Source organism: Sminthopsis crassicaudata, chromosome 1, assembly GCF_048593235.1.
Source record: "Sminthopsis crassicaudata isolate SCR6 chromosome 1, ASM4859323v1, whole genome shotgun sequence".
Lineage (NCBI taxonomy): Eukaryota > Metazoa > Chordata > Mammalia > Dasyuromorphia > Dasyuridae > Sminthopsis > Sminthopsis crassicaudata.
The window spans coordinates 679888185-679901025 of NC_133617.1; the positions used below are offsets into that span (position 1 = coordinate 679888185).

Genomic DNA, 12841 nt, shown 5'->3' on the forward strand with positions numbered 1-12841 from the left:
AGGCTCACTTCTTTGCTCATCCTGACTCCCCAAAGAGAATACTTCACAAATGGGAACAGGAAAAACACTTTCTATAATAATGATGATACATATTGAACTATAAGCATACATTAATCACAGATTTTTGATCATATGAAAAATTTTTATTCAGCCAACAAGCATTTCGTTAACAAGCAGTTATTAAACTCTAGATGATATTCAATATCAATCAACTATCAGCTAGTCAGAGATCAACCTTCATAACTAAATCTGACTGTTCCAACACTCTTCCCAGCAGTCAAATGCTTTGCCTAATGGGATGTGGTATTCTTTGCTGTAGGTATAATGAATTCCCTTTTACTGGAATTGTTCCAAAATAAGTTAAATTTGCCCTAGCTAAGAACACTGTAGCAAGGATTTCTGTACTGGGTGTACACTTCAACTATTATGATCTCCAAATTTCTTCCTAAGCTAAGCATTTCTGTTTTTCTTCAGGAAAGACCTCAATATCCAAGTGATGAAATGATTAAAAAAAATTATCCTGTTCCACCTCTATAAATAAATGGTTAAGTGCTTACTTAGTTAAAAGTTATAATTAAAAGTTAGAATAACTTGATTCTAAATAATGGCCATTAATCACTGAGATTCAAAATTTCTCAAATCTATATGAATTTCACAAAAGATAAGCTACATACAAGAGTGCCAAGATAAATCATAAATTTTCCATGAAAACATTTGTAAACTAGTTACAGAATAGAATTTGCACAAATTTACATGTCGGTTTAACTAACATGAATTTAGAGCTTGTCTCTTCCTCATTTAGGGCAAAGTTTTTAACCTGGGTCCATGAACTTCTTTTTTCTTTTTTTTGCTGAAGCAATTGGAGTTAAATGACTTGCCCAGAGTCATATATAGTCATATAGAGAGGAAGTGTTAAGTGTCTGAGTTCGGATTTGAACTCAGCTCCTTCTGACTTCAGGGCTGGTGCTCTATCCACTGCGCCACCTAGCTGCCCTACCCCCATGAACAAAGATGCCAGACTGCCAAAGGAATCTATGACATAAAATAAATCAAGAAGTCCTAGGCTAAATAGTTATTATCTTTCACTTTCTTGTCACCTTCTCATATATATCATCTATTAATATATTAAAATTAACTTTAATTTTACATATTAGTATATTATGTCATATTAATACAAATCTAGGGATCTTTTTCAAATTAAGAATTAGATCCCCACATGGCAAGCCTGTTGCAACAGGGGAATTCCAGGACTGTACATTTTTGGAAATTCCCCCAAACAGTTTTGTTGCTAGCCAGACACCAGCCAGGACAATGAAATACTCACCTCGACATGAAACGCCTTGACTGTCAATAACTTGTTTGCAGACACTGCAGATTTTGGCCTTCTTAAAGGATTTATTCTTAAAACTGTGGGCACCTGAAGCAGATTCTTCTGGCTACATAAAAAAAGAGAGAGAGAAGACATTAGTTGTCTTTTATTCTTTTCTTGATTTTTATCTACAAAAGATAAGGCGAATAGTCCTTAAATTTCTCAAACATGAATGATAACACTCAGAAGAAAAATAATGCATAGCCTAACTGAATATATGTCAACAAGGCCTAAAATACCCACAGGCACATGTCAAGTACCTTAATTATAAGTATTTAGATTTAATATTTACATTTGCACATGTGCTTAACTGGATTTGTACACTATACAGCCCCAGGAGCACTGATCACTGTAGAATAATAAGGATAAAGAATGTCCCTGCATATACCTTAGGCTAGACTAGTCAACTTTGATGATCACATTTCAAAAGAGTCCATTTAGGTTTTCAGGCTCAACTTCTTCCTCCAGTCTCTTTGAGTTAGGATACAACCTGATGAACATCATTATTTTCCTGGTTAACAAGCATCCTAGCCCATCTTTTTTGGTTGTTCAAAATAGCATCTCTCCATGTAGTTTCACATACAATTTTTTTCTGTTCAGTATTGTACATGGAAAAGCTCTTTTTATTTGGTATTTATTAAATTCAAAATACTGAAAACAATATTGGCTTGCATTTTAAACACATACACACACACACACACACACACACACACACACACACACACACACACTTCTCTATTCAGGGAAGGTTTTATAGAAATTTTACCAATAAGCAAATAAAAAATTACCCCTTTTTCACCATGGCCAACTGGATAAAGCACTGAATGAAAGCCTGTCTCCTTTCTAACATCAAGATGACAAGCATCAATTCAACCAAAGCTGTTGAAACAGTCTTTGTATATGGTATGTATAGATCTACAACCACATACAAACATAAATATATCCAGTCTAAAGTAATAAAATGAAAACATTAACAAGGCCTTAAACTACTTTCCAAAACTTGGAGGATTTATAGGCCAGTTAAACTGGCTAGTTAGACTGAACGTGGTGCCATTGAAAGCACAGTAAAAGATCCAGACCCTCCGTCCACCAAACAGATCTTCATGGAAAAATGTCCCTGTGACCCCAGGCTATATCCATAAAACCTATACACTGTCTTTCAAATATGTCCCAATAGGAACTGACCAATCGCCATCACTAGAAGAGAAAAATAACAGTTCAGAGTCTGAGTCTCTTATCACTCTCTTCATAAAGAAAAAATGTCCAATGTTAGAGACTCAACATTGAAGTTGTCAAGCATTTTAAATGCTTCTTGACTGTATATTGTAACATACAGGATTTCCAAAAGTCATAAAATGGTTTCTCATTTAAAGGTGGGGGGGAGGGAGACCTTACATTTGCCCTCAAAACAGGCCCAAATTATCCTCTATCTTTCCTGGAAAAATTCCATCTACATCCCCTGTAACCAGACATTCTCATCATGTATTCATCCTTGGTCCTTTTCAATCAGATTTCTTAAGCAGGTCTACAGCTGCTAAATCAGGAGACTTTTTCTACAGCCTCATCGTTCTTGATCCCTGTGCTGTTTCTTGAACTTTTTGATCATCAGATACTTTTTCCTCATTTTTTACAACATGGCTTTCTTGAGTCTCCTTCTACTTATTCCCTACCACCACCATCACCATCACCACCACCATCATCATCTTCACTGATAGTTATATAAGTGCATCTTATTTTTCACTAGAAAAGAGAATGCATTTGAGGGAATAATGTGAGATAAGGAAAGAAACCAGATACAGTCCAAGAGGGAAAAAAAAATCTATAAACAACGAAGTCTATCAGTTGACAAATCTTATAAATTCTACGTCCTTAACAAAACTCACTCATAATCCCTTTTCCCTCCCAAATTACAGATTGTGCAATAATCAAGTTAGGTATTCATAAAGTACAAAGCACAGACTCTGGAATATAGTAAGCACTTAATAAATGCTTGTTTCTTTCTTTTCCTATAGTTTGCTCACCAGGCCCACAACTATCAATTTTATTGACACATGCATTCATTCATTTAATACCTACCACATGACAGATAAGTCTCTGATCTCTACATTTCCTAATCTATCCTCTACATCAGGGATAGGAAACATTTAGTCAGCAAAGGTATAGTAGGCTCATGATATCATTTGCTAAGACCACTGCTAGCAATGATGAGCTGAAAGCCAGAGATATAACCTCCCTTGTTTGAGTTCTATAATTTTGTATGGCCCTCAAATGATGTTATAATATCAAATGGCCCTTGGCAGAAAAAAGTTCCTTAACTCTGACCTGCAGATGGCAAAAGAATCTTCTTAAGGCACAGAATTGACCACATTATTTCCCATTGCCCAAAGGAACAAAAATACAAATTCCTCCAAATCTCCTACCATCTGGTTCCTAACTTCCCTTCAAGCCTTATTACATATTACTAAAAATTGCAAACTCCAAGTTTGCAATAAACTAAGACTACTAGCTATTTTCCTGATACTCTATCTCCAGTCTCCATGCATTCCTCCTTGCCTATATGTCATTACCTCCTCAATTTTCTCTCAGAATTCACAGTTGGCTTCAAGACTCAATTCAGTCACCAATATGGAGAGCCTTCTCTGATCTTGCTAGCTGTTTAGCATTCATGCCCTCATTTCACCATAGATAAAGTATTGTACCAATGGTACACCATCCTCCAGGGAGAATGGAAGCTCTTTGATGGCAGGGGCTATTCTGTTGTCATAGTATCTCTAAAGCTAGTGTTTTGCATAAATTATGAACAATAAAAATTTAACTGAAGTATTGAATTAAGAAATAAATCACTTACTATGAACCAAGCTGTTTACTTATGCTTCATGATTAAAAAATGCCAGGAAAATACCTAACTTAGCTTACAGAAAAGATTACAATGATGAAATTGCTGAAAATGAAAATTTAGAAACACGTTTCAATATATCAAAGGGGCAAAACACATGACCACTCTGGCAAAAATCATACTTGAAATGAACCTTATTTGAAGGTTCATTATGGATCAAAGTATAATCAGTAGAGATCCACAGGAACCCCTAACTTCTCCAAGCTAAATCAAGAGACAATACTGGGGATGCTATTAACCTGGAAATACTTCCACCATCTGAACATGCATTCTCTGAGTTTCAGCACCTGGCTTACACACATGCACCAGTAAAACTATACATAAAATAAAAGCTTTTATTAAAGAATAAAGGTAGGATGTAGGTCTATTAATAGAAATATTAAAATGGCCCCAAACTAACTTTTTTTTTTCTGACAATATATCACAACAAACAGCCCTACCTCAATCAGTTCTCTCCTTCCCCACCAATTCAGCTCAGAAGTTTTCACACCTACCTTCTAATCTGTCTATCAAAAGCCTTCATGGTCAAACATACCCTTCTCCAGTCCCTCATTATTTGTCTCCTTTCCATGAAACTCCTAAAGCACTTCTTTTACTATTTCTGACACTCATTTGCTAACTGGTTATAAACCAAATGGACTTTTACTGTTCTTGTAGTACCTAGTCCAAAGGATTATTCTGAGTATAAGATGAGGTCGTGGATGTCAAATATTCTGTTAACTTTATGGTATAATAGTTAGAGAGTTGGTCTTCTAGGTCAGAAGTCATGATTCAAGTCTCCTGTTAGACACAGCCACGCTACATAATGGTTCAATGTCCCCAAGGGAATTCTAAGACTATAAATTGCTGATTACTTGCTGATCTATAAAAAGTTTCTTTCGTGACAGTTCCCTGTTCTAATGAAATCATAGGTCAATTTCAAAACAAAACAAAACAACAAGAACAAACAGTAAGAATGTTAAAAATCCCTATATAAATATCAACAAATTAGATATTTGTAGAATGCATTAGCACAATGTCAGGCATATAGTAGGCACATAATAAATGCTTCTTTCTTTCTTTTCCTGTGATTTGCTTATCTGGCCCATAGCTACCTATTAATTTTATTATTATATAAATATATTTAATTTATTTATTATTTAATAATAAGAATAAATATAATTAATTTTAGTGCATTCAATCAGCATTCTGTACATACTTACTATACACAAAGAATTTTACTAGACACTGGTCAAAGGCCCAGTTTTAAAGCTAACACCATTTCCCCGATTAGAAGTCTGAGGAATCCATTTGAAATAGTTTATTAACATCTGTTCAGACTTCATCTACACATAACATGTCTATTATGAAAGGAGAAGGGGGCAGGATCAGACGCCTTTTGTTTTCACCTGGTACAACTCTTTCATTTCTCCAGAAGAGGTGGGGCCAATGTGCACCCAGAAGGAGGTGATAGTAATACTGAAGCATTTAGAAGGCTCAGTTCAGGAATCTAAATTGCATTTAATTGTTAGGAGCAAAAGTTGGAAGAGTGAAGCGAGAGCTGCTAGTAACAGAGGGATTGCCTGGGGGATACCCGGTAATTAGTGCTGGTCCTGATTGCCCACATTGTGAGATCTCTTTTCAGAGAAAAAAAAAAAATCTCTCATAAAGGAGGCACTGAAATACTCAGTGTGAACCCTAAAGACCGTATCATCTACTCTGTGGAAATACACAGACACCTCTCTTCTCGAACTAATTCATTCAGGCTCAAGATTTCATCACCATCACCACCAACACATGAGGGTATATGTTGCTTTCAAATGCTTCAGGTACATCATCTATTTGTTTCAGTCCAAAAAAAATTTTTTTTAATAACCAGAGTAGATTTAAAATGCTGAGTTTTCTTTCTTAAAAACTCCCGAGGCTGGGATTTGATGATTTCCATCTTTACCAAAAACTTCTCATTTTTAAAAGTAGTAGCGATCAGTTCCTTCCCTTAGATTCTGAAGCCTTTAAATCGGTTTATTTTGATCAAGCTTCTGATTCCCCTGGTATAGGAAACTCCCAGTTGGAAAGCCCCCTCAATCAATGCATATCATCCAGTCTTGGAGAATTGGAGCACTGAAATCAATCACCAACCAATTATTAAGTCCCTGTTACGTGCCAGACATGGGGGCACAAAGACATGGACATGACCGCTATGACTGAACAGCAACAAATGTGACTGGCACTGTGCTAAGCTGAAAAACAAAGAAAGGCAGAAATCCCAGCCATTAAAGAAGTATGCCCCAAATATAGTGTCTAATAATTCCAGTAATTCCTATTACTTCTTAAGGCTGCTCTGTTATTCATTAGGAAAAACACAGACACATTCACTCACCAGTTAGCTCTTTTAGGGTTCCCACACATATTTCTTATTTGTCATCTACAAGAATGTAATTTTAAAAATCAATTTCAGATTTTAGAAAGAGGAAATTTAAAGGATTTCATGGTTCTCTGATCAGGAAAGCAATGATGAAGCATGCTACCAATTTTCAAACAGAGAGATCAAGAACTAACGGTGAAGAAATTCATTTTTTGGACGGGCAAAGTAGACATTGTTTTGCTTGACGGTGTATAAATGTTATAAGGATTTTATTTTTCATTCCCTGCCTCACTTTGGGTAAAGCCAGGAGAGAGAAAGAAAAAAAAAATGCTCATTAACTGGAAAAATAAAAGTTAATTTTTAAAAGGAGGCAATTAGATAAGAAACAGGATTGAGTTGAGTGGTCCAGATGTGGCCATAATGAGGTCCCCCTTACCTTCTCAGAGCCTCAGAATTCACTCTGGGCACAATTAACAGCTAAACTTAATAAGACTCCCTGCACAAAGCCAACCTGACTGGATTGCCTCCATTTGCCTTCGGTCCAACTTGTCCATGTGCCCACTCCCCCACACTGTGGTCTCCCTTTCCTTCCCCACTTGCCCCCCACTGCGCCCTTCCAAAGCCAGACTCACCCAATGGTGCAGCGGCTGCTGCTGCTGCTGCTGCTGCTTCCTGGGATTCTGCCTGAACATTCTTCTGCTCTCCCCAGTTAAAGTAAACAGCTTCATAGCCTCTGTCCCTGGGACTGAGTCTGGTTATAAAAATCCAGAGACCCAAGCCAGCAGCTTCTTGAAGCTGCTGCTCTTTCAAAGGCAGCTGACACACAGTGGGGCAGCCCCAGCAGTGACTGCCCCTCAGGTGGGAGAGGCAAAAGACCTTTGATAATTATGGCTCCAAAAGCACAGGCGCCCTTTCAAGATTTTTTTTATGGGCAAAGGAAATGCCCTACTTTGACCCCTTCATATAGGAAGCCCCAAAGAAAAGTTCAATTAAGTGATGACTGAAAGGGCTCTTTATGGTGAAATGGGGCCCCCAGATGCAGACCCATTACTGAGCCAACATACATATATATCCATTTCTCCAGGAGCTCGTCAAAGTAAGTCAAATGGATGCAATAAAATCCAGGCAAAGCAACACTATCACTGGATGTCATTGCTCCATCTGATACAAATTACCCTGATTCCGCCCCCCCCCCCCCAGTACATCCAGAGCCCTGAAGAAGGGCCAGGGGCTTCTCTGGGCCACCTAACTGCAGGATGCCACAGTAACGGCATATGTGAAATAAAAATGCCTTCAAGCAGGGAATGGGGGAGGGAAGGTAAATTTTCCATCTGACTGAAATTACCAATTGGATTGGCACACAAGGCTGTATTACTAGGATTTCAATCCACTTCAGGAATGCTGACCACAGGGAAATCATTTTTTTTCTAAAAATCAGAACACTGTGGTTTCTTCAGGTTTCAGTTATCAAAAAAAAACTATTTAATTTTGTCCAGCAAACTGCCCAAGTAATGGGTCATTATCAACTAGTAATCTAAACAGCTTTCATACTTGCCATTTGATAACTGTGTTTTGGAAAGCACTAAGAAAAAGATTATGCAGGAATGCTTATTCATATTTTTCTTCCTTCACTAACTCAAACAAGCAAATCAGGCATATTCTGAAATCACAGCACAAAAAAGGTGATTATTTTCAAGAGAGCAATGTTACATAGATGCTAGGGAAAGTGTCCCAAACAGGGAAGGCAATTAATGGTCTCTGTATCCTGAGCTGGTCAGACCCCATCTGAGTATCATATTCGGGTTTGGATACTATGTTCGAAGAGGGACACTGACAAACTGGAGTGCATCCAGAACTGCAACCAGGCTCGCCACAGAATGGTGTAGAAGTCTAGAAATTGTTATCCTGGCATTCTCTTTGCTCCACACTTAGACTTGTCCATTTTGACCTTGGACCATGCCCAGCTCCAATTAACTGAGTCACTGCAATTTAGAATGCCTTACTATGGAGGAAAAGGAGTTGGGCTAAGAGAGGAGAGGCAGAAAATGTTTGTGTGGTATAACTTAGAAGTGTAGTAGTAGTAGTAGTAGTAGTAGTAGTAGTAGTAGTAGTAGTAGTAGTAGTAGTGGCGGTGGTGGTGGTAGTAGTAATAGTGGTGGTGGTAGTAGTAGTTATAATAGAAGTACTAGAAGTAATTTGTACTAGTAGTGGTAGTGATAGTAGTAGTGGCAGTGGTAGTAGTAGTGATGGCAGTGACAGTGATAGTAGTAGTAGTAATAGTAGTGGTGGTGGTAGTAGTATTAGTAGTAGTAGTAGTGGTGGTAGTAGTAGTGATGGTGGTGATACTGCTAGTAGTAGTAGTAGTGGTAGTGGTGGTGATAGTGGTAGTGGTAGTAGTAGTAGTGGTGGTGGTAATAGTGGTAGTAGTAGTAGTGGTGGTGATGGTAGTAGTAGTTATAGTATAAGTATTTGTACTAGTAGTTGTAGTGGTAGTAGTAGTGGTGGTGGTGATGGTAGTAGTAGTTATAGTAGAAGTATGTGTACTAGTAGTAGTAGTGGTAATAGTAGTGGTAGTACAGTATAACTTTAAAATGTGACATTATTTTGAACCTTATGTAATCAATCCTAAATTAGTAGTCTTGTGTATGCTAAACCTCCTTCAATTGTACATCTGCATATCTTTTTAAGCTCTATCTTCATGCCAAATAAATTTTAAAATTATGGAGGATCATTTGGGGAAAACTAGGTGTCATTTTGTTTCAAGATGGCAAACATACATTGAAACTTAAGGTGGATTTTAATAACATTTACACAAACTGCATGTGATAAAGAACAGGGGGAAAGGGGAAGGTTTGACAATGCTCTTTTTATGTTCTTTTTTATATATACAAATGTTATTTGTTGATGTTTTGTCAAATTCTAAAAAATAACAATCAAAAAATTTAAATTAGTAACATTTCTAAGGCACTGAATGTGGTCAAAATTAATTAAGTCTAAGTTATCATGGAACAAACCACAAAAATAGCTGCAATCTTATTGAAAAAAGAGCAAATAAAAAATAATGATGTCATTCTTTACTGCAACCTATCCAACAATGGAGACAAATATTCTACAGAGAAATAAAGATATAATAATTTCACATGAAACTTCAGGCAAGGTTAGAGATCTTCAGAGTCAATAGCCACAAGGAGGAGCAAGAAGTTCCCATATGACAGTCTGGTTGTGAGGCCTAATTCTGCCATTTGTCTCTGCTTTGTGACCACAATTGTGAAAGTCTTTAACATCTCTGAAGTTGTCCACATTGGTATTATACACATTTACTATAAGGTTCAAATGACATCATATACAAGAATGTGCTTTGTTAGCTTACAGACAATAAATGTGAAGCATTATAATGATCACCCTCCCAGTTCATATTAAATTAACCTCAACTAATATCTAAAGAGTAAACTAATTCACTTACAAGTTCTGGTTCTATAATCTAGACTACGTTCAGTTTGGAGAGTTCAGGGATCATACTATGTCATCTGTGGTCAGTAAAGCCTATAACTAGATGGGTCCCTTATAAGATAAAGGGATTGTGTTGTTTTCTCAGATTGCTGACAGCTCTACAAACATGCGTCCATGACTGTGAACATTTATATTGGTATAATGAGCAGAATAAAAATTCAATGGGGAGGAGATTTCCTCCAGATCACAACCTAAATCATTTGAATTAATTTAAATATACAATGATGAATTTAATTAAATACCCATTATTTATTTAATTATTTTTTTTAAAGATTTATTATTATTTAAACATGCTTGCACTATCTACTCTACATACTCAGAACATTGTGTCTTGGGATGCTATAAACAGGAGACCATAACACACTGCCAAAGTTATTGTGTTATTTTTTCCTTTAAAATTCCTAGAAATATTTGTCACGTTCAATATGTTGTCAGATATCTATTAAGCATTAATTCTATGCAAAGAACCATACTAAATTGTGCAGAATATAAAGATTAATCTCCTTAAAAAAAAAAAAACAACTTACAACTTAGAAGTATATTCAAGGGGAGGATTCAACTGAATTTGGAGTCAGAATAGACCTAACATTAGAATCCTGTCCCTCATATTTACCAACTATTCAGTGACTCGGGGCAGCTAGGTGGCACCATAGTGCACAGAGCACTGGGCCTGGAGTTAGGAAGCCTTTTCCTGAATTCAAATATGATCTCAGACACTAGTTGTGTGACCCTGGACAAGTCACTTAATCCTGTTTGCCTCAGTTTCCTCATTTGTAAAAATGAGATGGAGAAGGAAATGGCAAACCACTCCAATATGTTTTCCAAAAATACCCCAAATGGGGTCACAGGAGTCATACATGACTGCAACAACTGAATTAATCAATCACATGGACAAGTCACTTAACATTTCTTAGTCTCAATTTCCACATCAGGAAAAAAAATGGCAACAGCAATTAACTATAAAGGTTATTTCTCAGGGTTGTTGGGATCAAATAATAGCTCGTGCAAAGTTTACCATCCTCAAGGCACATCTCAATTATTATTATTAAAAATATAAGTACAAAGGAAAGGATTGAACAAAGGGCTGTAAAAGCTTCAAGGAGGAATCAGGATTGGGAAAGCCTTCATTAAGGATGTAGCATAAATGGCAGAACTTAAAGAATGAAAAAGATTCCATCACATGAAAATAGTATATAAGAATTTCTCCCATCACTTCAACTCCTTAGTACTTTCCTGTCTATTTAAATCATATAATATACATGAAAAGTTCCAGCTTCATGTTAAAAGAAATCCAAATTCTAGTAAAGAGTGATAATTTGCAGCAAAATCTGCTTCAAGAATGGCTTCATCATCTAATTTAGACTAAAACATTTTAATATTGCAGTTTTATTTTATGAATAGTTTCCATGTGATACAATAAACTTCAACAAACTATTTCCAAATATTCTTTGAATAGTAGTTGAATTCTCAGGCATTTTCTAGCATTCAAAGTATTACAGAACTGGATGACTGTTTTGCAAGAGATAGAAAGAAAAGAAAAATGCAATGATAAATGGATATTTTTAGGACTAAGGAACAGTGGTGTACTCTAAACGTACATTGTTAGGACCAGTTCCATTTTTTAAAACTTTCCATAAATGATTTGAAACTCAATTACAAACTAAGGTCTCTGAATTTACATCTTCTATTAACTATCAACTTAACAAAGATAAATAAAATACAGAACAGTGTCAAACAGATAAATACTAAGGAAGGATAATGTAAATTATACTTAGAAGATTATAGGTGCTGAGGAAAAGTAACGGCCTAGGAAATGAATCTCTAAGATATAGATTGTACTTAAATGAATCAAATTATTCATTGCTACAGCTAAAAAGATCAGTAAAATGCCTTGTTTCATTTGTAAAAGTAATTTATAGTTGAAGATGATCTTAGGCTTTCCAGACTATACGTACTATCTGCAGTTCTAATCTCCTACTTCAAAGGGATATATTGACCTAATCAACATAATTTTCCTTTTCACCCTAATCTACTCATAACATTTTCCTTCTAAGATGAGAATTGAGTAAGTATTCTATACTCCTTTAAATCACAAACACTATTCCAGGCAAACACATCTACTCATCATTGATTTATTTTGGGTACTTGGTCTTCTTGTCTCTTAATTCACTTTGAGGACATCTGGATGGTGTCCAAAGGCATGCTCTCTCTAAACAGCATAAAGGAAGTGGTCAATATAGTAAAAAGAACACTGAACTTCAACTCTGCTACTTACCAGGTAAGCAACTATATGGTGCAGTGGACAGAGCACCAGGCCTGGGGTCAGGAGGATCTGAGTTCAAATCCAGCCTATGTGACCCTAGACAACTCCCTTCACCCTACTTGTCTCCATTTCTTCATCTATAAAATGAACTGGGGAAAGAAATGGCAAACCACTCCTGTGTAATTGCCCTGAAAAATCCCAAAAGGGGAAACTAAGAGTCTCACATGAAAACAACTTAAAAGCAACAAAACCTATTATCCAGGCCCAGGGAAAGACATGAGCAAAGAAAGAACAAAGTACATATAGGAAAAGAATGAGGTAAGGTTGGAAATGAGGAATGGTACTAGATTGTGAAGGACCTTAAATAATAAGCAAAATATCTGAACTTATACTTGGTAAGAAATAGGTAATTATTAAGGATTTTAATAACTAAAGATTTTTAATAAAGTGACAATATCA

At 36.3% G+C, this 12841-nt stretch overlaps 1 protein-coding gene across 5 annotated transcripts in view; it reads right to left on the reverse strand.

Annotated features, from left to right (window-relative positions):
• Positions 1-12841, reverse strand: part of TNS3 (tensin 3) — a 455488-nt gene that overhangs the window by 280798 nt on the left and 161849 nt on the right. For all 5 annotated transcript variants that reach the window (XM_074283576.1, XM_074283574.1, XM_074283580.1 and 2 more), the window contains exon 2: positions 1325-1436. In XM_074283576.1, coding sequence (XP_074139677.1) covers positions 1325-1436 — 112 coding nt within the window. The remainder of the gene's footprint in view (positions 1-1324; positions 1437-12841) is intronic.